Here is a 26331-nt window from a genome sequence, read left to right on the forward strand (position 1 = left end):
GAAGCAAGAGAAACAAATGCACTGAGGAGAGAGGCAGAAAGACAAACATAAAGCAAAAGGAGTGAACATTTAAAAGAAAAGTGGGTCAGAGGTAAAAACATCACCATTCTGCTGCAATTAAATCTAACTTACAAGATTGACAGTTTCTCTTTCCTTCAGGCTTCACTGCTCTGTAACAGTCTAGCTCTACTTAATATAATATGCAGGAAGTTGCATTAACCTCCACAGGGACCCTCTTAAGCTCAGGAGCACATATTAAACTTGGTCACCTTAAGCCAAATACACCGAGACAAAGTCATTCTTTTAGCATAGCTCTTAAAGTGTGACATCAAACAAAGAACAACTGCAACTTTACTTCATTTACAATATTTTTTATATATATGTGAGAGATTTTATGGAGTGAAACTGCCCCTTGTACAGTCCATTTTCAACATCACAGGGCATTAAATTGCTCTCTCTTACCAAGGAGTATCAGTGCCATTAGTCCTGCAGACTAGCTAGAAAGCATAAGGGCACTGCCATTTTGGTGGGTGGGGGGAAAGAGGGAGAAGCCCCAGTGGCTAAAACCTCATTTGAGAGATCCACGAGCACTTAATCTCTGCAGTACTTTCACCCAGACAGCTATCCAGCTGTGTAAATTCACCAACAAAATACAAACAACCATGGTTTAGAGTAGTTGACTGGGAAACATAGTGAAGTATTAGTAGATGCAATAAAACTAACACCCCCAAGGGCATCAATATGTGGGGATGATGAGACCTATAATCTTGTAGAGTACTCTGATCCCTTGCTGGCATGCAACTGTCCAAAGAAACAAGACCACCCTGCATTAACAGAGGAAAATGTCATGCAAAAACTGACCTCCATGAAACATGGCAGTTTGGAAAGGCATAGTTTATGTTTTGGGAGAGAAAATCAGATGATTTTGAACAAAGTCTGCCATTTGTAGGACTAATAATAATTATTAATTAATTAATTAATTAATTAATAATAATAATAATAATAATAATAATAATAATAATAATAATAATAATAATAATAATAATAATAATAATAATAATAATAATAATAATAAGTATATTACTTAGCTTAATGCAATAAAATTTGACTGTGTTAAATTTTGAATCCCACACTTTTCTTTCATCTTCTTCAGATGCTGAGTGGTATACAGTCAAATCTACAGTAAATTATGTAAATATTGGCATTTTCCTAAAGTGTTGCAACATATTCAACAAATATAGCAGCTGTTTGACAACAATTACACATAATACTGTTCAGATATGATTAACTGTCCACAAACTATAAATGTGGCCATAAATAGACATATCATCCACTGAAATGCACCATTAGACTCCAAACAATTTAAATGTAAACTGACCATACTAAAGGCCTACTGTAACGACATTGTTTATCACATGACAGAAAAAGTAGCATTTAAAGCAGCCATTAATAACAACATGAAGAAAATTCGAGAACTGATATGATTTAGGTTCCAACAAGGAGGTATTTTCTTACCTTTTTCTTCTCTTTCAGGTCATATAAAGCCAACGTAGCAAATAAGGGCTCAATGTCAATTTCAAACCTGGGAAGCCCAGAAAGAAAAGTCATTTAATTACAGCAAAAGTCAAAACTCAGTTTTTGGTTTTTTTTAACTGTTCTTTGTTTGTATTCCTGTGGATTGCTTTTTTTGGTGGGAAGCAACCAAACGTACAACAGTAAGTGATGACTTTTTGAACTGAGGCTTAAAAGGATGAGAGAAGATGTTGCCAAACCACTGCCAGCTGAGAACTCGGTTCAATGTAAATGTTTGTATGGGCTGCACAAGCATTTAAGGCAAGAAAACAGTATTTTAGTCAGTGTGTGTATTTGTGTGTATAGGGGAAAGAGACAGAGACTAAATTCCACAGAGATAGGGAGCGGTAGAGATTTTCAGGAGAACAAATCCACTCCAAAGCACTCCTACACCCTTAAACACTGCCCTGCACTTCAATGCACGCCATTTTTTTTTAAAGAAAAAGAAAAACAGACCCATGAGTAATGGCCAGATGTTAAATACTACAATGTTCTGTATGTTAGATGCAAAGTGAACGTAAATTTTCATAAACAAGGGGACATGTGAATAGTTTTACTTTACTTGCTGCATAAACAGAAAATGATTAATAACTATTGTTCCTCCTCCTACACAAATTACATACTTAATGGCCTGGCATCGGACCAGGATCCGTTCTCCGGTGTGTTCTTTGGGGCAGTCGGGAATGGGCCGGATTTCCACTGCATCTTCCTAAAAAAGCAAGAGCAAAGAAGATGTAGCATCTTAAATTACCACAACACAGATGGTGGTGAATTTAGATCAAGCTAAAATTTCAGATCATAAGAATTTAATTGTTTTTTTGTTTTGTTTTTTTCTTTAACCCCATCCTGTCCAGCATCATGACGTAATTTTATTTGAGTTTTTTTTGACTGTTAAAATGTATGGCTATAAAGTGTTGAAACTAAAATGTAAGTTTTATTTTCTAAGGCTTCATAGACAAATTATAAATATTTAAATAACTTTGTTGAATTGTTTGGATAATTTTCGATGAAAAATGTGTAGTTAAGTAAAATACTACAGTATTTGTTGTTTTCTTCTTTGATAAGTCTGATTTTCTTGTACATCAACTGTTCTGTAAAATGCAAGTAAATGCTGAAAAATGTGAACATTTCCAGAAACTCTGTCCAAAAATTGCTTGTTTTGCCTGAGCAAATATCAAAAAATCTCCAGTCTAAACTGGTCTTTGATACTTTGGGAAGTAACTGAATCCCAGGGTGGGACATTTTTACAAAAAAAATAAAAAATAAATAAATAAATAAATTTCAGTTTAATATGTCTTTAATTAAATTGTCAGAGGTTAAATTTCTCTCTAAAAGAAATCAAGTGTTTTTCAAGAGGATGAATGCAAAGTTATGGCTTGTATTTATTTATTTATCATTTATTTTATGAAATTATTATGTTGTTATATTGCACCCACTTTTTGTACAGCACTTTGTGATTTTTATCAGTGAAAAGCGCTTTATAAATAAACTTTACTTACTTACTTACTATTTAGAGCAACAATCATTTCTCATCCATGTGTCATAATTACTGATGAGCTACACATTAAAAATAAAAAACAGTTACAGATGATTGAGTGATAGCTAACAACGATAATGGACAGGTTTATATTTATATTTATATGATAATATTTATATCATCATACAGCATTAGAATACTGCTAATAGTTCTGAAATTTTCTGAACTCATACTGACATTACATTTTCTGTATAGGCTTATATTAACCCTTTGGCATTCCAGTGGGTTGCAGGTGGGACGTTTTGGATGTTCCTGCAAGACTGCAGGAATGCCAGAGGGTTAATCTACATCAAACACTAAATTGAGACAAACCCTCAAATCTTTATTGTACCAACTCACTGTACCAACTTTAAAACACCTCACCTCATCTGCTGGTGGGTAAAGAGCAAACAGCTCGGCTTGTCTGTTTCCATGCCGTGACTCCTGGTTGAGGCTGTCCAGTTCTTCATGGTTGCTGAAGGCCACCAGACCATCTAATCTCGGGTCTGGGGCCAAACATCGCAAGTTGAAGTCAGATGACGTCAGTGTGCGGCCAGAGTCATCACTCAATCCTGCTAAAGTTGGAGACTTGACCTGGGGCAAACATAGAGAAAGAGGGGTAAGCTACCCATACGTCATACCCTATGCAATATCTAAAGGATAAGACAGAATATTACCCATTACTTAAACAGCATTTTATTCCAGTAATAAGATATCTACATAAAAAAGGGGCATGTTATGATTATTGGAGACATTATAGGTAGCTAATAGGCTTGAAGCAGTCTAGCCACTTTGTTTTGGCCTTAAGATAATGACAGTCTCTTGGGGTTTTAAAAACAAGCTTTACTCAAAGTAGAAAACACAGCAAAAATCATCCTAGCAGCAGAAGCTGAAACAATTTTAAAGTCTATATAAATGCTCAATAAGCTGCTTTCCATCTGCCACATATGTAGTGTGTACTATGGACTGGATTGGTCTTTGTCCTGTCAAAGAAGTCCCAATTTATTCAGAAAATGAAGCCACTAAAATATTAAATAAGGTCAAGGCAGATGAGATGCTCTTCACTACCTTAATATCATATATTAGCTGCTCAACATCTGCCGTCAGAGATTCCCCAGCAGGCTGATGGCCAGTCAGAAAATATAACAGCAGCAAAGAGGGCAGAAGTAGACCTGAAGAGCAAGCTTGCAAGATGATGCATATTTTTGACATCCAGTACCATGCCGTCAATAAATCAATAACTTTTTTGGCCTGTTGGACAAAAAGGAGCATGAGGCCACTGAAATATCTTTTACACATCTAAAATATCTGCTTATGTGTTATGCATATTTGCTCAGAGGCTCTGAAATACTATCTTTGATCATAAATTAAGTATTTCCAGGTCAGGCTTTCATCAGATGGGCTAATATTGGAAATATTTAGTCATCTAATTTACTAAATATTCCTCCTCTATGTTGTTGCTGTTTGATCATTTTGTTGGAACAAAAAAACCATATCAGTGAGAGTTTCCCTGTTTGTCTCTGTTGGCTTTGGCAGCATATGGACTCAGCTACAGGGCATGGAATAACCTCCCTGCTCTCATGATGCATCCTGATTAGTGTCCCCTCATGCCACCCCTTCCTCTTGTCTCTTTCACTCCCATCATCCATCAAACTCCCATCCAGTCTCTCGCACCACAGGCTAGGACTGACCGAGCATCCAACCGGGTAAAGCTTCACCCTGTTCAGGCTCCAAGAGACCATCACACCACGACCCCAGGGCTTTTGTTAGACCAGATTGGACCATAGCTATTAAGTACTGAAGGACAATAGTGCTGTTCTTCCCCTCTCTGTCACTCTCCTTCTGGCATGTAGATGATGGGAAGGCCACAGCCGTAATAAGGGGCCTTTTTAGTTTGGGTGATTAACCAGGATTGGCGTGGATTGGACAACAGAAGGGGGGCTGAGACTGGCTGAGCCAGAGGCTGGGAGTGGTGCTGGCTGGGACTTGGATGGCTTGGGATTTGGCCACTGTGAGACAGAAAAGCTAGAGAGAGGGCAGTGAGAAAGGATGGGAACTTGGCACAAAATAATAAAAGCACACTGAAGCAGGGAGGCAGGGATCTAAACTGGAAGTCATGGTATAAATGTTAATAAAATATATATATTGTGATTTTTTTCAATTCATGACACACACCAGTCATGCTAAACACCAAAAATAGAGTTAATGAGAGATGTGGACTAAAATATTCAGTTTGGGTTCTTTGCAAGCCAGACTGACTAAACTTGAAAGGGCGGCTGCCTCAGTGGAGAGGCTGATGGGAATAACAACACACTGTGTGTTCAGTAGCTGTTAAAAGTACCCACCCCCCTACATTTCACACGTATCTCTCTCAGGCCTTGATCAGCATGGACAACCACACTGTTCTCACTAAAATATCTTCCATTCACAAAATGTACTTTAACTAAGCGAAGCATATTTACATTTAAGAAATAGCTAGTTTTTCTTATACTGAAGACACAGTTTGACATTTTGGGAAGTGCTCTAATATCCAGTATTGAAGTCAGAAAGATACCAACTTAGTTTAACATAAAAACATGAAAGCAGGAAAAACACCAACTCTGGCTACAGAAATCTGTAAAATACAATACTTGAAGTATTTCATCTTAATATTTTAATTAGGTTTTTAGGTATTCTTTCATTTTATTTGACAGGAAAGCAAGGTATCACATGCAGCTGTTCCCGCATTTCTGCTGCACAAATCAGACAGAAAATACTGTATTATGCATCTGTAGGCAAGTCATAAGAACACTGAGAATGTCTTCGCAGCTTGGTTCATTTTACGCTGGCATCACTTTCCAGTGTAAAAATCTTGATGCCATTTTTTGAAAATGATATTAACCTCATTCGGCATGTTAGAACACTTTTTATTCAAAAAACCCTTAAAAATTGTTCTCCAAGCATTTATAACATTGACACCTGAAAGTAAATATAACCTTTTTGACTCCAGATAATAAGAATGTTGCTGCATTTATTTTTAAGATACATTCTGGCTTCTCCACTCAGTACATCAATCAATGTGTGACCACCTCATATGAGTCTGGTATGCTTGAGATCCTCCAGTGGGACCACACTGGAGATTCCAAGATCCAGATAGAAAACTACAGGTGACTTTCTTTAAGGGTTCAATAATTCTACAGAGATCTTTTGAAGAAGACAAGGTATGTCATATTTCTGTCTTTTTATAAATAGCTTAAAAAAAACAAAACCTATTTTTAAACATGCTTTTACTTGATTCCTAATAGGATTGAGTTTTTAATTCTGATCCTTTGTCATTTTATTGTATTATTTTTGCATGTGCATGAGTACATACAGTGTACATGTTTGAATGTGTATATGAGTATGATTTCAAAAAGTACATTAGCTATATTTGCATGCCTGTATAGATTTACAGTACCAGTCAAAAGTTTGGACAAACTTTCTCATTAGATTTAAAGGATAATTGTGTTCAGACTTTTGGCTGGTCACACTACCGTTTTATTTAATTTGGCTCCATTAAAAACACTTTGAAACTCTGTTTTCAAATGTGCTATACAAATATTATCATCCTTATTATTATTATTTAGCCTATTTACATTTTTATCTGCAATGCTAAGCTAATCTTCCCAGCTATACTCTTTTTCATTTAATTCATCTTAAAGAGGTAATAAGCGGAAATTTATCATTTCTAGATTGGAGGAATTAAAAAATGGCTATGTGAAAAACCAGAGGTGTAATTTCATCTAGAGTATAGCATGACGTCACACACCGTCTCTCTGTGTTGATCTCCAGCCCTAAATTTACCAGCCGGCCCGGTATGTATATGTGAATCGCCATCTCCTCCCTTCTCTTTGAGTCCTCAGCGAGCAATGGCAGCACATAATTAAGAGTGGACCAGAAGGCGTATTGACCAGAAGACGACCAGGAACTGACATTACTTCAAAAAACAAGACAGTCGTTGGCGTAGAAGTTGTCGGAGAGAGAAAGGGACATAACCCGGATTAGCATTGGCTTTGTATAATAGCGAAAAGCACTGCGAGCTTAAGAAGTTACAAATTGACTCGAAGCTAGCTCTTCTCCTGTACAGTAAGTAACAACATAAATGTTATAAGTTACTTTGACATGTTTCACAAGATGGTGATATTGTTTTGCGAGTGGGGGAAGAGGTAGAAGGAAATGTGGCTCATTACACACTTTGTTTTGATCTACAGGCAGCGCACAACAGCAAACCTTGCGGTGAAACGATTTAGCTTATTGCCCCTTTAAATAAACATAATCATACGTACTAAAGAAATTAACTACATTAACTAAATGAAGAAGAAGCATTATGCTTGTTGCTCAGCTACAGGCGAAGGAAGGAAGCTGTGAGCCTGTATGAGAAGCCAATTGATAACTTCATATACAAAAATGAACAAACAATGTCTCTGTGCATATGGGTAGGATTAACTGACACCTATGACAGAGAAAAGCATTATAGCTTAATGCTGGCATGTTTACTAGGCTGCATCTTTATCCAAGTGTCTGTTTTGCTATTTACTCATCCAGATCACATTCTGTTGTGGTGTAGATTTTATATGCGTAAATGTTTATTGAGAAATGCTGAGTACCCATATGCATAGTTGTCCTTAAGATTATATGAAACTGCTATCTGGTTATCTCTCATTCTACAGTGTAATATTTTAAGTCTAAACTGTAACTTCTTCACATATTGACATTAACTTGAGTGTACGTTTGGAGCCTTGATGCAAGACTGATCTGTCTCAGATTGGAAGTTGTGAAGACAGTGGAGACATGTGCAGATATCAGCTATACATTCCTCCAATTTCAACAGTTTTGTAAAAGCTCCTGTCAGCACTAATTGATCAGCTAAACTAATGATGTGGCTGACTCCTGAATTGACAGATATGAATAAGAACATTTGTAAGACGTGCTTACTTCCCATCTTTAGCGGTCAGTTTATGCAAACATTTTCAAGAAGCTGATAAATTACAGAGTGACAGACGGTTCCTGTTCCTTACTGGTTTGTCTTTGTCTTCTGGCTGAACATCAGACTCAAAAATCTGTTTCTGTAGATGTTTGAGCAAGCCAACTCTCTCTGAATACGTGCTCCAGCCATCTCCCTGACACCTTCATAAAGACACACACAAACAGAGACAAGTTAAGAACAATGTGTAAACCCCATAAGAGACATGTATGATTACAACTAAACACCTCTGAGGCCTTTACTACGAAGCGGTATTAACATACCCGGGATATCTCTCCGTTACCTGGGTTGACTGACCCAGACATTCGCAATCCTGATAAGCGGTACGACGAAGCCGGTTATCAGCACGGTAATTCAACTCAGTTTTCCCATTTCGATCAATGCACGCTCAGATAAAAGGGGTGGCTTTGCAGCATCTGACCAGTCGCAGACATGGAGAAACCCTGCAGAGCGGCCTACTTTACCGAGGAGGAGCAGACAAATTATTCTTCAAAAATATGAAGAATTCAAACACATCATCCAGGCCAAAAGCGGCACTGTTGTCACAGCAACAGCCAGGATTGAAAGCTGACAGAAAATTGCTGACTCTGTTAATGCGTAAATTCATGAGATTATATTCATTCATTCATTCATTATCTATACCGCTTCATCCATTAAGGACAGCGGGGAAGCTGGAGCCTAACACAGCATTTAGCAGGTGAGAGGCAGGATACACCCTGGACAGGTCACCAGTCCATCGCAGTGAGATTATATTGTCAGATGAATTAATATTGTATAAACGGACAGCACTCTGATTACTCAATGTCACTTGATTACGGCCCAGACGTTTCAGACAGAAAGCTTCCTCAGTGCCCTTTCTTTCCTTTATATTTTCCATGGAGTTGTTTTGAAGCTCAGCACGCGTGTGAAAGCGTTTTGTGTTGGAATATTAATTCATCACCACGACGGCACGAGTAGTTGTCCTTTCCATAAATCCATGGTTCCGCAGTTTTGCCATATGGGACCATTATTATTGACCTCATTATTTCAGATGCAACCCTTGTGGAGCTAAACAGACTTGGGAACAAGTCAAGAACAAGTAGAAAAACTTCAAAGCGCTCAGTAACAAGGCTTTATTTCTTCATCAAAAGGATGCATCTATCCCTAAAAACTTTTTCTCTCCGAAGCACTCCTCTCATGATCCATGCACCAAAGTGGATAGATGTTCTAAGAATGGGCAGGCCATTTTCAAAGAGAACTGATTGGTCAGAAGGTGGTGCTTTTATGCCCACTGATCTCTTATCCAGAACATAACCTGCTCCGGAGCAGGTTAGCTGTTCAGCGCAAGTTACCATGGTGATTTATCTCAGTAAGAAGTGAACCAGTGTTGTGGTACGGAAAACCCAGAGTTAACCCAGAAGTTACCTTAAAAAAAGAAAATCTGGCTTTGTAATACAGGCCTATGTACTTCTTATAAGTCTGTATCTGTATGTGTGAGATAAAGAGAGCTCAAAACTGCATCAGAATCAGAGTTTTTACCTTCTAGAGACTACAAGCCATGGCTGGGTGTAGCTTCTAACGCAGTCATTTACATGTGGATCCAAATCCCCTCTAAATTGAGAGATGAAGATGAAGAGAATAAAGACATATACAAATAGTCAGACATGAATGCAGGCATTTAAAGGCAACTGAAAACCCTAAATTCTTATTCTATTTTAATCTGTACTTCATGGCCAAGTTGTAGGACACGCAAATACTGTGAACAAACTAAGATAAGAGATAACAGACTGAAATGACATAGTTTTATAATGAACGAAGACATTCACTATGAATGCTATGCAATGATATGAATTCTTCTAAATTCTCTAAAAAAATATTCAACTGCTCGTCATCGACATCACTGAAAAACACTTTAATTCTGTCATCTTTGCCCTCTCAACTGACCTCTTTTTCTATATAAGCAGCTAAAACTTTGCCTCTTGTTTAATGTTTCTTTGCCTTTAACCCACCCATCCTCTGGGACGGAGTGTCGAATAGTCCGACACTCCTTCTCCACTTGCTCCACTTTCAGGTCATCATCAGGAAAGTCTCCAAGTTCTTGCATCAGAGCAGAGTCTCCACTTCTTAACTGTGACATCAGAAACTCCTCCAGGTCCAACGGGTCCACCGCCTCATATGACTGAGGCTGGAAAATCCAGAGGTGATGGAGGAAACATTGGGATTGGGAAAGGAAAAAAGAGATTGGGAGAAACGTTAGAATGTTAAGCACCAAATGTCCAAAAATCAAATAATAAAACTCAGCATTAAAGGAGATGATTACCAGAGATCCAAAGGAGAAATGCTGAATTATTTACCAGCACAGTGTAGAAACCTTCTAATATCATAGCTTAGTAAGTTGAAAAATGTTCCCCTTGACGTACAAACTGCCCAGCATACTTCAAGAAACTTCAACAAAAAAAGAGTTCATAGTAGCTAAAAGATTTACAAATGCATAATGAAAGCAGTTACCAAAGGAAAAAAAAACAGTAAAAGGTAAATTACATAGGTAAAATTATGTATATATTGCAAATAACAATATGTACTTCATGTGAAATGTAGCACTAATGTTAAAAAAAAGCCAAAGACTTTTCTCAGCTGTTTTAGGATTAGGATAATTAAACCCAAAAGTTAACATTGCTGCAGCATCAAGACACAAATGTGGCAAAATGTTAAAAGTTTAAAACTGGTGAATTGTTACAGTCCTTAGTCAAATCTAAACAGTGCAGAAAAGGTTCAAGGAAAAGGAAAAAAATGTATGTGAGGTGGAGCCAAACATGTTCAATCGTGACTATTTTCTAACACCTGTCTAGGAACAGGAAGAGAAAAGCATGAACATAAATAGAAACTGGAACAACCTGGCCTGTATCAGACAACCAGGCTTGTTTTTTAATCTCCTTCTATTTTTAACCAGAAAATCTAAAAACCTACATTCATTCTTCTATAGCAGAACAAAGGCACATCTGTAATTATTTAAATGTACAGGACAAAGGGGTTGTAATTTATCATATGTATGACTGCAGTGGTTGTTAAAATTATCAACATCTGACATAATAAATCTCTACTCCAGCTTAAAGCTGGAGGGATGAGCTTTTCATCATTAGAAAGGAAATAAAAAGCACAACCAGTGAGGTAATACACAACCCTGTTTGTTGTCTGACTGGTTTTACTTGTAAAAAAGGGAACTTGCATGTAGCAGGTGTCTTTGTAAGAAGTGATAGCAAACTGGGCAAACCTCAAATCTGATTAGACTGCAAGCTGTGACTGGAGTAGGAGAAAAATGAGAAATTTACACCATCATATCATGCCTAAAATTTGAAATAATCGGCGTATGAAATGCATGGTAATACAAGCAATAATTTGCGTGTAGCAGAGTAATTCTGTGGCATGTTTAAGCTTTTAAATATGCCACAGAAGAACATTTTAGAAAGCGTACAGTATGTAAAAGAGAGCAGACAAGAAAAATACACATGCATATCAGCCAGTGTCTTGCACACTAACATTATCCACACACAGACAAGGTGGAGATCACTGTCGCAACAACATTAGTCATTGCTCAACTAAAGCGGAGCAAATTCCATTTGCCTTGAGACATGTTTTTGCACATCGATGCGCCTTGAGGCATATTCTTTTCTGTTCAACAGTTGGGCAAATTGTACAACATGGTTTAGTAATAATGGTAAGCATGCAACTCAAGAAGCAAAGAGACACTGGTAGCTAAAAGAAAAAACTATATAAAACTATGATTTTATATAGCAAACTCACGGATTGAACCCCTTCTTTGTAAAGGAGGTGTGAATCTGCACCTCAACAAATTCACAACAGTAGCAGTCTTCACACGTCTGTGTGTGTGGCCCCTTGCCACAGAGTTCAATCATCGTAGCACTGCCCCTTTTCTTCTTTAATAAAGAGTCTAAGAAAAATAAATGAATGCAAATCTATGCATGCTTCTGAGCACTGCCTGCTGCTCTGAGGAGTCTTCAGAGGGCCCAGCAAGAAACTGCAACTTCTTAAATCAAACATCAGAGTTTTGCTCAACTTTCTAAATGGTAATTATAAAGATTTCCCTTTTGCATTAACTTTTGTGTATGCTGTAAAAAAAAACTGTTTCTAAAAGCATTCACATAATAAAACACATGTACATCAATACTGAAAAAGACTATGCTTTTTAAAAGGCCAAAAACTCTCAAGAAATAATCATCTTTTTAAAAACAACGTGATCCTACCAACACACACTGGAAAAATCAGCCAGGAGAGACAACAGATAGGCAATAAATTCTAGGCAGATAACAGACAACTTACCCTGCTGAAAACTGAAAAGTGTACTATAAAAAGGAAGTGTACAAAATGGCGCACTCCGGATATGGGAAACTAAAGTGTGCACCAACTAATACTAAAGGCTTTTGGCTGAAACTAAGCCACAACCCATTTCAAAGATCCTCTTTAAAATCATCCTCATATTCCTAGAAGCTGACAACTCTAGAAAATTCAACATTACCAAATGTGGAATCAGACTGAAAGTTTCAAGTTGAACTTGAAAGTTTGAACTCACAAAATGTTTTAACAGCAGACGAAAGCCTTGAGCTTTACAGCATCACGAGAGAAACCACAAGAAATTAAAGGAAGTGACATCAGCAAGGCGCCCTTCCATCAAGCACAGTTTCAACACACAGGAACAGAGGGTACAGCCTCACACACACATACACACACAATCAGCACTGAATGCATGTTCAAAAGCACATGCAGCTGCTTTACTTAGATCTGTCAAACCCAAACAACAATGCTTAAATTGCATTTGGATATTCAGTCAGATATTCATGCACAAGTATTAACCACAGAAAAACAAAAAACAAAAAAAAAAAAAAAAGGTGGGACGTTGCTGATCTGCACCACAACAGCAGCAACAAACATCCCTCCCTTATCCCTGCATTACTCATGACCTCTGAATAATGGGAAACGACCATCCCAGAGATTATGGTATTTAAAGCCCTCTCCTCTCTGCATTCCAAATCCAGTCATATTAAAGATTTGCCCCCATAAGCTGCAAGGTAAGCACGCCCCATCCAGCGCCTGTCAGTAGCCAAGGTACTGACCCATTTCCCAAGCAGGTTAGAGATTAACAGTGTTGGATGCCACAGGCTGGGGTGGGATGAATGGTCCAAGTACTGTTACTTCAACCCTGTCAGCTGACAAGCTCAAGGATCATTCCTGGGAAGCTATAAAAGGACTTCGGCTAAGTCACGCTACAAACAGATATGTCAAGAAACTTAGCACCTAAGAGCTTTAGAAAACTTTGAATGATTAAAATGTAGGGCAGAAGAGAAGATGAAATATGAGGGGAAAAAAGAAATAGGGAAAGAAAAAAAGAAGGCAGAAAGAGTGAATAGTGGAAAATCTTGGAGGCAGATACAGAGCTTCGGGGGGGTACCACAGAGAGACGAGTACAGTGGGAATAAATCTCTGTTAAGGATTACTGCACATCACTGTCTGCTTGGTTAAGAGGAATCACGGTAGCTGTCTGACAGGCTTCAACTAAAGAAGCAAGAAAAAAAAACAGCTATAGAGCTACTTCTCCCACCACAACGTGGCGCAACATCAGTAGCTAGACTCTTCTCCTCTGTTGTTCCCCAGTGGTGGAACGATCTACCAAACTCCATCCGATCCACAGCGTCCTTACACACTTTTAAAAGCAAGCTAAAGACTCAGTTGTTTAAGGAGCATTTCCACACTTAGCTTAACTCTTCTACTCAACAGAATGAGTTAGAAAGATTTGTCCAGCTCCTTGGCTCAACCAAGTACTGAACAAGCTGTGTGCACTTATGCCCAAGTTGATACTGTTTGATGAAATCGTGATGTTTAATAATAATATTAATATATATATATATATATATATATATATATATATATATGCACTGCCTCTAGCACTACATGACAGCACCTGGGTCCAACTGGACTTACAGCAGTCTGACTACAACTTAATGATGACGTCCCATCTTGTTTGAATTCTTGCTTGTGTTGTTCTTACCCTCAAATAAAAGCATCTGCTAAATGACTGTAGAATAGAATAGAATAGAATAGTGACATTCAATGTGTAGCAGAAACTAAAGGACTGGCTTTTCTAAACCACTTTAAACCATAAATCATGTTAAATGTTGATTATTGTCTTATCTACTGTACAGAGAACAAAGATTATTCAAAACAAAACTTAACGCTTATGCAAAAATGCACACAACAGTCATTGCATTGTTGGGACTCAAAGTATAATCTTCAAGACTAGACACTACTCTGAGTCAGGCATTCTCTAGGTTAACAGTAAATAGGATGTGAGGATAATATGCTTATAACCCTCTAGTGGTGCAGGCATAAATACTAAAGCTGTGTGACCACTGCATTAGACGAAATATCTCTGCAAACCTTCTGGTCATATTTAAAGTCGTTATTTCCTGTTTCCCCACTAAAGGAGCAAAACACTGGTAATTCAGGACGGTTCTAGATACGCAGCATTTAGTTTAGTCTGATGATCTTTTAGCTTTGGATTTTGCACATTTAGAAAAAATAATAGGAATATGATTTTTTTATTTTTATTATTAAAAAAAAAGGTGTAATGCTGCTTTTGTTCCTTCCTGAAACCTGTCTCCAGCTAGCAGGTAGCTCATTGTTAGCTGTAAGTTCATCAAAGGCTCAGACTAGGATGATGTGACAATTTCCCGCTGGATAAAAATGTCTAAGCCCTGAACACCATGGTATTCTTTTTATTTAAGGAAACTTACCACATTGAGATAGGCTGTAGCCGAAGCATTGGAGTTGGATCGGCTGTGATAAACGCCATAGTTCCCACCGAAGTGTCGTCTGATCTCTGCAGAGGAGTGCCTAAAACAAATATTCATAAGGTATTGACTTCAGCGGGCAGATAACAAAAAGCTTAGCGTCTAAAAACATGCACAAAGATACAGGCATTTTAAAACAAATTAATGAGCTCAAGGTGTATCTTAACAGTACCAACACCAATTCCACCACTGTTCTCACTCACTTTAGTTTGAATTGGTCAGCCATGGTGATTCTATTCAAACTATTGTTCACCCTAAACAGAAGCACATTTCTGCTGGCCATGAAAAGGCTTTGTCATGCTGGCAACCATACAGGCAGTGGAATAAATATGGTGTCCTCGTATAAGGGTCAGACCATGCAAGAAATCAACATGACATGGGAATGTAGTAGTATTCAGATATGCTGGGTGGATTTTTTTTATTATGTGTGCCTGTAGCATCCTCTAAAAAGACAGAAAAACAAAGAAAGACATGAACAGAGACTTTGCCCTAATTTGCTAGATTACATTCCATTTCAGAGCAGATCCAATGTCTATTTCATTGTAATCAATCTAATTATCATTGGAGCCCAACCAAACTCTGGAAAAACAAGTTCTTTATTTGATTCAGCTCAATGACAACAGGACAGCTTTGTGTTTGCAAGCTTGTGTGAGTGTATTTAAAATCCTAATATCAGAAATAGTTCATTGTCATATTTCCACACAGCAAAGCGTTAAAGGGCAAAGTCTTCAGCAAATGGGTCACATTGCAGGCTGTGTCCCCTGTGGTCATTTTCAATTTCATGGGTTCATTAGTCCCGTGGTCAAAGTTACGACATCTCTGTTATTAATTATCACCACAACAGCAAAAAAACAACAGCAGAATGGAGGAATACCAGTGTCAAACCGCTGAGGCTGAGGAGTCATACAGCATGCAAAATCTCTAAGACAATGTTTCTGAAAATGTCTAAACAGAAAACAATAAGAATCAAGATAACTGACATACATTTGCACCATTATAACCTTGAGCGATCTAGAGTATAAATTGTTTTATCATTCGAGCCCGGATTGATGAACACATTGCATCAACATTTCCAAGCCACACTATTTGTATCTGTAAAAATTGACTGAATAACATGAGGGCAAAGTCACTGATTTATAATAAAACTTGAAGGTTTAACCTCTAAAATGGCTTTGCTGTTGTTGTTGAGACCCCAGAAACAAAAACCTTTAAAAGGACAAGTTTTCCATGAAATCCCTAGGGTTTGAGACCAGGGCTATTCGACCCCTGTCTTCCAGTCCTGCAGGCTTTAGGTGTTTCCCTGCTTCAACATACTTGACTCAAATTAATTGGTCATTGTGCAAAACTAGCAGTCTGAATGGGTTACATGTGCACATTTCACACAGTTTACATGGCTGTACTGAAGATGTCCACAACCCCTTATGTGTATGTTGTTAATATCAAGTTTCCTTTCTCCTATTAATCGTATCACCTGCTGAGTCAGCACACTAAGTAAAAATACAGATAATGTCATGGCATGGGTGTAAATGTACACAAAAAAACAAATATCCAGAATTGCAGTGGCATTTCATCTAAACACATATGCTCTGTTTGTTGTTATTTAAAAACAGATTAGGGGAAAAATATATCAAAATCACAACACAATATAAGAAAGTAGCACTGCAAACCAAAGCTAAAATGCATTGAAATGATATAAAGAAATAAAAACATGACAAAAGTGGTGACAACCAACACTTGTGCTTTCCACAATGAGCCACCACAGTCACAATCTATCACAGGTATGTTTGACCACATTTGTAACTCTTAGTCTTATCAACAATCCAGTTAAGCAATTCTCTCTTGTTGCTTTTAACCTAGAACATTTAACCCTCTACACACACATCGTACAAACACACCTGTCGGCCGTGCAGCATTTCCACGACCTTGCTGCAGGCCATTAAATAAGTTTACAAAGCAGCATGTTTCTGTTTTGCACAATAGCACACCGGCTGTGTGAGAACTTCACATTTACAGCTCACCTTGTATCTGCACACACCCACCTTATGCTGCTTATGCTGAAATGTGTCAAATCACATAAGCCAGTAGAGCCCGAAGAGAGTGCAGGTAATAAACTAAAGCTGCAGGAAGCTTCAAGTCAACACAGGGTAGGATGATGCTACTCACTAGTGTCTATGGAGGTTTAACTGACACAGCGGAGACCTGACTCATGCCTGATATGTCCCTTCTTTTGTCAAACTGGGTGTTTTTTTTAAAATGGGGATGTTGAGTTTTTTATGACTGTGCTACCTTATCTATCCAGGTTCTATTTCTGACAGGCAAGTCATGTCAAGAGAAAAACATCTTAATAAATTTGACCCTTTCTGCAGCGTGTTTGTTTTGTATATAGAGTTTAGACCAAAGACCATTTAAAACTTATAAAACATTTTCATAACTTGACTTTTTAAAGAGACATGCCCTACCCTGTGTATAAACTGAGCCCTTCAGCACTAATATGTGCTCTCCCTCCCTTTGTGTGTTTTATTACCAATTCAAATACTTAAGTTGTACAACCATAAATATCAATACACAGTTAAAAAAAAAAAAAGTATTATATCTGCACACTCTAACATGCATGTACTGGGGGGATTGTTAAGTTCCATACAATGACACACATTAAGGGATCTAGCTATAAAAAGACCAGGCAAGTAAAACTGTAATCAGCTCTTGCCAGCAGAGGCAAGCTGACATTATTTTACCACGAGTAGACAAACAGCTTGTCACAGCAGGCAACATCTGTCTCTCTCTTCAGTGGGCCTCTGTCTTGGCATCTTTTGTTATATAAAACCAAAGCTCTTGTCAGCAGGATTAAAAACAGAGCTCTGGATTTTAGTCATTTAGCACATTTATACTAAAAGTTGTATGTGTCATGAGTCTAAAAGAAACTGGTGACTCGATTATGACTTTTTATTCAAACTTCAAAGGCACAAAGGCTGGAAAATTAATGAATTCTTAGAAAGGGTTGACCCAGAGTCAAGACATCAAAAGAAATAAAATTCTGACTATTGATAGAACTTGAAGGGTTTATAGGTGACAAGACATGCAGTTTATTAGCAATTGTAGAGTCAAGACTATGAGAACAGAGAATTAAAAGTACCACTCATCCTCAACTACAACTGACCTTAGTGTAAAGAAATAGCAGTTTGGTAAAGTTAACCACTTTGGACTACAAAAACAGCTTCTGGGGTTTTTGAGCCTCATCAGGCCACAGAACATCAGGTCTAAGATCTCTAAGAATAGCTTCAATGGTCTACGCCGAGATGCCCCCCCACTCTTCTTTCAACTCGATGATGTCGCACATCTCCAACATCAGCACAGCCGTCAACTCAAAGGAGATTTCTATACTACTCAAAAAAATGGAGGTTAAATTTGGCTATATTTTAATGTTGCCTACAGCACTTCTGTCAACTCTAGTTGATTAAATAAACTCTGTTTGATTTTATGTATCAGAGACAGCATTCCCTATAGATTAATAATCTATAGCCAGAGGAACTTCGCATTGCCACATGATGAGCTGTTACTTCCTATACGTGTTAGTGATTTTAAAGTTCTGGCTGATCAATGTATCATACACTCAGTACAGGACATTGAACTGAAATTTAAGACTTATATGTTTTGTAATAATTTTGCAGCATCTATAAAAGCTGAGTCATAAACCTCTTATTTTCTCTGCATCTTTAAATACAATACATTGTGTTGTAGGACTGCAAAGCAAAGCAAAAAAGTATGTATCATACCCAAAGAAGCTGGATGAGGATACAAAGCTGCAAAGCAAACAATGGCTGTGATCTAAAATGAAATTATGGTATTTCTTAGTAACCTACATACTTACGTTGGAATGGGTCAAGCCCTAAAATCAGGCTAAATAACAGCAAAAATCAGTCACATAATACCATACTCTATTTGGAAGGAAACATTTAAACTGCAGTGAAAAAGCAATTATTCATGCTGAACACAAGGCCTGATGACAATAATTGGTTCTTTTTTCTAGGCTTTTTTTCATGAGATATAATTAGAGTAAGTAATCAGCACTGAGGAGAACAGTACTATAAAAGCAGCTGCTCCCAGGAAGTCAACATGAAGGCAGAGATACTATCGACAGCTGACAGCAGTTAAATGGAAAAGGGAATAATAATAAAGTCACAACAGGTGATTTGGCACACTTGTTTTCAGCTACATCGCTCCATCATTTAATAGTGAAATACATCACAGCTCATTTCATGTACATCAAACACTAATTGCACCATGTTTCAGCACTCTTCCGTATAATCAATCAATATGGATATCTTTGAATTATTTTTTACTTGGATAGCTTAAACATTACTTAACAATAGACATGTTCAGTTAAAAAGTAAGATGGCATAGTTGTAACATGTTGAAATATATAATTCCCTGCATGGATTAGTGGTTTGCATAATCTCAAAAATGATTAATCAAAAATTATTGCTGCACTGTGATAATGAGATCCCCATTTCTAAGAATAAAGAAAAAAAATCCATCTCTTATTCAACAATTCAGAGTAGGTCAAAGTATTTTCTCATCAATCAGAATTAAATTACTTTTGTTAAAGGTGCTTAAGGGGCGACCTGTCATCAGCGCAGTTTGACTTCAAGCTACAGAGAAAAATCTGATTTGAATATCAGACACTTGCAGGTGTTATATGACCTTGTGGCATTATAATTACATTAGATTAAGCCAGGAAAGGATTCCTAACATTTTCTACCAGGAGCAAAGCTGTGAGATTTGTGAAGGTTTTCAGAAACTCTTCCTCTTCCTGTTAAAAATAGTCACTGGGTTCTGGGCTTTAAGTCTTTCATCATCCTTCCTTACAGAAAGAGCCCAGGCCCCGTGTGTTATGTCATACAACACAGGCCTATATTTGCTGTGTGTTCTTGTTAGCATTTCTGGCATCATTTACCCCAACTGCTCCTCATGCTGAGTCTGGTTAAAAAAATGAAATATCACTGCTTCTCACAGCAATTTCTCTGATTAATCACCCTCCTGGATGGTCCATGTATAGCTGTACACAAGATTATCTGCATTTACTCCTCATGACATGAGTCCCACCAGGCACGCTACTTAGACAGTCTATAGTCATCCCGATTATTATTATTCAGTCTTCAGGAGTGGGTGGTTCCTTAAATTTTAAACACCTCTTTGGCTCTTTCTTCCTTGAGCTGAGCCAAACAGGGAAGACAGGAAAACAGCCAGAGGTGTGGTATACATAACACGGGGAGAGAGCAGACTAAAGGGATGTCCCCACTGCATGTCTTATACTATCATGTGTCTCCAGACTTAATGGGTCTTGCTGCTATCAGCACCATCACGACTCAGTTTCCTGTCGAAGGGAGGCACACACAAACACAGCAGTCATTTGGCAGGACAGGTCACAAGCAGCAAAAAAAACAAACAAGTGACCAAAAGAAACTTGAAGCCAAACTTGCAGCTGAGTTTGAATCGTTAATCATACTGAAACGCTCATCTAAAGTTTCTGGCAGTTAAGCATCTTTTAACACATCAGTCGCTTCGTACCTCAGCAGCCCACCAACAGACATGATGGTTAACAGATGACATCAGTTTAAAACCCAGAGGAAATCAGATGAAACTCAACCCTAGAGCCCCTCCCAGCTTAAGAGTATTGAACAACAGAGGCCCCATGTCCACAGCTGTCCTCACACCTGTTACCATATGCTTTTAAATCACATCACGTTCATCAGTACAATATTAAGTGTCCAGCTACCTTCAGCCTGCATTGTGCTGGTGTACCATGGATGTTAGTTTTTGGTTTTTTGTTTTTTTTAGACAGTCTCACATTTTTTTTCATTCCCCTTTTTATGTGTTTATGAAGAAACATGCATTTCCTGATTTAAAACTGCCATTAGCAAAAAAACGAAGTGAAACCAGTGAATAGCTATGTCCTCCCAGTTTGCAGGATTTCCTTTACACTCCATCCTGATAAATATGTCAAAGGAGGAAGTGCTAATGAAACTATAGAATACTTACATCAGCAAAGTTTACTATAACACAAAGAAGCCAGCATGAGTGCTAGCTAATAATCATTTCATCCCACAACGTACTGCATGCTGGGGTTTAAGCTTGTGACTTTTGTTCCTCTTTGTACAGCAGCTTGTGATTGTCTAGCTTCTGTTGCTCTGATTCTCTAAGTTATTCCTCTTGACATCTTACATTTTTGTAATGCATGGAAACAAAAAGTAAATCATTGGTTAATTTAGTAAATAACACATTCAGTCCACACTGAAGTATTTATGCTAGTGATCCCTCTGCCTGCTCAACAAGCAGAATGCATCTTACTGGATCATCAAACATCATTCTGTAAGTTTTTATGCATTTGATTAAGTCTTGCTGCTCTGCATTAATCCAGTTGATTCTGTTAGCAGTGAAATTATAAATAAATGCCATTTAGCATTAGCAGCTGTGCAAAAGTAAAGTCAGAGCAGTGCCACCGGGAGATTAACAGAGAAGGTGGCTTTGGCTCAGGAGCTCATCTTTTTTTTCCCCTCTCTCTCTTTTTCTTTTCATTTGTCATTTTCAAAGGTACTTGTTCTGGCCCAGCAAAGAGTTGGAACCAGTTTTCGAACCAGTTTTGAGAGCCAAGACCCCATGCTTGGGCAGTCGAAAGTCAAAGAACTGGTGCTTTGGCAGGCTCTGGCTACGAACCAGCTCAGTCGAAAAAAAACCCATAGATCTTAGTTTCAGAACTGTAAGAGTTTATATCTTATTATGAATCCAAGGTCTCTTTTGATTGTTGAACAGTAATCACACATGCCTACACTGTGGACATCATTTTGGACAAACTGCTGTCCATGAAAATAATTGTATGGTCATCAAAATATAAAATACTTGTCATGCCATCTTCCCCTTTGCTTGATCACACCTGGGTTTTAGAGTGCTGGCAACAGCTGACCTTAAACTCTCTATAGATTTAAGCTATTACTATCGTATTTACTAACATAGACTCTTCTTTTATCTCAGCCTTTCAGAGAACTCCATCATAAGTTTCATGGCTTACAATGTTTAAATTGAGCCAGCCCCTTAATCCAAAAAAAGTTTGAATATGAAAATATGAAATGAATTTTCCTAATAATACCAACAGAAATATTTAAAATGCACCTGTCTAGGAATGCAAATGTGTCATCATCATTTCACACTACAAAAATAAAAAAACATAGCACTAGTCTTTGCTACAGAACTGCGTCTTCTAGTCTGCCCCTTTGCTGGCTCATCACTGGATTTAGGCTGTGACCCAAGATCCCTCACATCTCTCAGCAGCTGAGCTCAGCTCTGCACAGCACAGCACAAAACCAGACAGCCATGATTTCTCCTGGCTATTAAAAACAAGAGTGCAGCTCAATTGTGGTGAATAGAGGATTGGAGGAAAGCATATCCACATAAACATTTTGCAACACTGCACACAAAATGTATAATGCGCTTGATCTGACCTGCTTTACAAGACATGAAGCTTTGTATGCCAACATGGCTAAGCATAACAGTGTATTTTTGTGTAATGACTTCTACTGCAGAGAAGGCATAACACACAATAGACTTCCATGTGCATACATCCTCCACACCTGGCCAGTGTTACAGCAGGAACTATGACCATGTCCCTCTTCATTTACACCAGCTCTGTGGGGTTGTCAGATCTTATATACACAACAGGAAATGATCACATTTGAAGCTCTAGATATAGAATGGTCAAGAGGAGGAAATGACAACGATACTCGGGTAAAACGTTTTAGATTAGAACACAAAGTTAAAGCCAAATGCCCAAATTGTGGTTATAAATCTATGCTGGTAATTTATCACGTGGCTGCTACTGTTATTAAAACTGTAATCATACTAGAGAGCACTTCCAATACAGTTGAAGAAAGTTGGGTGTTTATTACAAGCCAGGCTGTCCCTTTTTCCGGCCGAGAATGAATCAACCTGCAGCATTAACATGTGGCTGCCTGCTCCACTATGGAATCCCCTCCACATGCCCCCTCTGAGGAAACTCGGAATTTCCATTCACTCCTTAACTTCACCTGGTATATCAGAACAAGCATTGCTTCGAGTTGGATATGTTTTACCTGTTGATCTTCAGAGCGAAAGCCCGTCGCTCTGCGCTGCCCATAGAAGCCATGCGCAGGTCTAAAGTCCAATCCAGCGGCTGTGGCTTTGCTTGTTTTTGCTTGCGGTCTCGCGGCCTCGCTGTCACCGAAGCACCGCTCCTTCACCTAGCTACTCTTCAACTGTCACGCCAACGCTCATATTGGTTGCGGCGGCAGCAGCTGTCCTGGGTGTAAACTTCCGCATTTGCTTTGAAGCATCCCGTCGAGGGAGTGCGAGGCAGAAGGGAGGCAGACACCCGGCGGCAGCGCGAGGGTGGGAGGGAAGGATGGGACAGGATGGATGAGGCACGCGCGCTCCCTCGCTGCCGAGATGAGCGTTAACAAGCAGTCGCTCTATATTGGTGTTTTGAAAACGTGCTCCTTCTTTCGAGTGCGCAAGTATCTCAAGGAGAGAGAAACCAAATCTACTTTTTTGTTTAATTGAAAATTATTAAACGACTAATTTACAATTCACTTCCCCAAGAGTGAAGCTACATGGCCACTTATTGTAAATCACTTGGGAAACTAAGAAAATTGTGTGGCACTACATTTGTGTTAAATTTATGCAATAAAGTATAATTGTTCCGGCCCTATAGCTTTTGAAACATCAGCTGTCCCACATTTTCAAGATGAGTCGTGTTCATTTAAAATAAGCCACTTAAATTGCAAGGCAAAACAGTTATTTCTCATTAAAAAAATGAAAATTAATTTATTTAATTTAATACATTCTATACATTTTAACGTATAATTTTACAAATCACAAAATATATTACATTTAAAAACAATTATAAAATATTTTATTATCCCAAATCCAAAAAAGTCAGGATGCTGTGTAAAATGTAAACAATAACAAAATGAAATGATTTCCAAATCTAATTATTTTTTTCCCCAGTAGAACATAACATGTCAGATGTTGAGACTGAGACATTTTACCATTTGATTGAAAATACACTGCCTGGTCAAAACAGAAGTTGCCACCAAAATAAAAGCTTTAGCTTTGATTCCAGTAGCATTCTCCTTGTTATTATTTCAAGAGGCTTCTGCTTTTATTTCCATCCAGTGTTGCATTATTCTTTCTGCAAGATCTTGTATTGATGATGGGAGAGTCTGACCACTACTCAAAGCCTTGTTCAGCACATCCCAAAGATTTTCACTGGGGTTCAGGTCTGGACTGTGTGGTGGCATATCTATGTGTGAAAATGATATCTCATTGGAAATGTTCTTACTATCACTATTAAACACAGCCCTGACTTCTACAGTTGTTTTTCTTTGAGTTTATCCCAATGTTTTTCTGACCACATTTCTTCCTGAAAGACGATGGTTCCCCACAATCCTTCCAGTTCCAGAAACACCGCCATCTTGAAACATCACCATCTCTGGACCAAAGCTCTTTTAAAATGGCCAGATGTGAAGTTGAAAACTGTTCTTTGGTCAGATGGATCAAATTTAAATGTGTAATTCATGAACAATAACACTGAAATGTTGAGAATTGATAGAATGCAAGAATATTATTAACCTGCCAATTTTGGAACTCCAGTGTTAGTGTTGGTGCATGAATGTGTCCGTGCATTTGTATGTGTGCATAGCTCATGATGCATCCTGCACCAAAGCTAGCACATAGAAAAAATGGGCACAATTAGAAGGGAAATGAGAACAGATATGTAATTTATGTTATGATGTATTCAGATGTTCAAATATGAATGATTTTTAATCAGAAGAACGATAAAAACTAAACTCTGAGGGTGGCTCATTTTAGCTGAAGTACATGGCTCAGTTTATCTTAATGTGTTCTGGTAAATTTATATGATTGGTATGTTTACCTTTTTTTATTTATTTTTTTGTGTGTCATCACTCGTAGGGAATTGGGACCCATCTAGTTCTTATTACTCCATTTAGGTCTTTTCATTTCCTCCACCATTCTCTTCCAGTGCCTTATTGAACAGTACTTTGTCCAGAAAACTTAAATTCAACATTTTAGGTCCACCCTTTTAAATGGTTAGCACAAATATCTCCACTAATCACATGGCAGAAACTCAGTGCATTTAGGCATGTAGATATGGTCAAAACTACTTGCTGAAGTTCAAAACCAGCATCGGAATCTCTGGGATTTACAGAGAATTGTCCAAAAAAAGAGAAACTATCCAGTGAGCAGCAGTTGTTTGGATAAAAATGCCTTGCTGATGTCAGAAATCTGAGAAGAATATTTAGGCTATAACACAAATAATAACACACAACGTGTCCAATCTTGAAGCAGGTGGGCTACAGCAGTTAATGGGCACACCAGGTACCTCTCCTGTCAACTAAGAGTGGAAAACGGAGGCTAGAATTTGCACAGGCTCACCAAAATTGGACAAAGGGAGATTAGAAAACTTTGCCTGGTGTGATGAGTCTTGATTGTAGCTGCAACATTCAGAAGGTAGGGTCAGAATTTAGTGTAAACAACATTGGCCCATTAGTACCAGTTGAGCATTGTTTAAACACCAGTCAACCTGAGTATTGTTGTTGATCATGTCAATTCCTTTAATGATCATATTGTACCCATGTTTTGATGGTTATTTCCAGCGGGATAATGCACCTTGTCACAAAGCTCAAATAATTTCAAACTGGTTTCTTAAACATGGCAATGGGTTTACTGTTTTCCAGCTGCCTCTACAGTCACCAGATCTCAATCTAATGGAGCACCTTTGCTATGTGGTGACACAGGAAATTTGCATCATGGATGTGCAGCTGACAAATCTGGAGGAATTGAGAAATGTTTCTAACCGCTTGTTGAATCTATGCCACAAAGATTGAAGGTAGATTTGAAGGCAAAAGGAAGTCCAACTTGGTTCTAGTAAGGTGCATTTAATAATGTCACAGGTAGGTGTAAATATTGACGGATTAGTTGGCCACCAGGTGCAAAGCTAACTGTCAATATGGACAAAAAAAAAAAAAAAAAAAATAATAAATAAAAAGAAAAAGAAAAAAAAAAACTAAATAGCTATAGTAGAGTTGAGGTAAACAGGTTGTTCATCAGTCAGAAAATAAAAAATAAAAAAATTTAATGGCTCAGAAAGAGGAATCAGCTATTTAAATTGTTTAAATGGAACACAGATTTAACCCTAAAAAACCTTTAAGAATATATAACAAGTGATTTGCTGCAAAGCCTCTTTGCTTAAAGAGACCTGGTTTTTTAACCTCAGTTGGCACAAATAGAGGCATTCATGAGGACTGAAGAGGTGAGGCCCTTCTTACTCTCTATGGTGTGTGGTGTTT

General features: G+C 38.0%; 1 protein-coding gene across 4 annotated transcripts in view; it reads right to left on the reverse strand.

The window, feature by feature from the left end:
• The window catches only part of dock8 (dedicator of cytokinesis 8), a 54758-nt gene extending 31478 nt beyond the window's left edge, over positions 1-23280 (reverse strand). For 2 of the 4 annotated variants that reach the window (XM_041999164.1, XM_041999163.1), the window contains exons 1-8: positions 23056-23280; positions 14876-14975; positions 10079-10254; positions 9609-9680; positions 8125-8233; positions 3473-3682; positions 2196-2281; positions 1516-1582 (exon numbers count right to left, since the gene is read on the reverse strand). In XM_041999164.1, the coding sequence (XP_041855098.1) occupies positions 1516-1582; positions 2196-2281; positions 3473-3682; positions 8125-8233; positions 9609-9680; positions 10079-10254; positions 14876-14975; positions 23056-23108 (873 nt within the window). In that variant the 5' untranslated portion in view covers positions 23109-23280. Of the gene's footprint in view, positions 1-1515; positions 1583-2195; positions 2282-3472; positions 3683-8124; positions 8234-9608; positions 9681-10078; positions 10255-12407; positions 12425-12657; positions 12701-14875; positions 14976-23055 lie in introns of those variants that run through there. The other 2 variants (XM_041999165.1, XM_041999166.1) reach the window with 2 other exon arrangements.
• Positions 23281-26331: the final 3051 nt, after the last annotated feature.

The sequence above is a fragment of the Melanotaenia boesemani genome, chromosome 11 (assembly GCF_017639745.1).
Source record: "Melanotaenia boesemani isolate fMelBoe1 chromosome 11, fMelBoe1.pri, whole genome shotgun sequence".
Lineage (NCBI taxonomy): Eukaryota > Metazoa > Chordata > Actinopteri > Atheriniformes > Melanotaeniidae > Melanotaenia > Melanotaenia boesemani.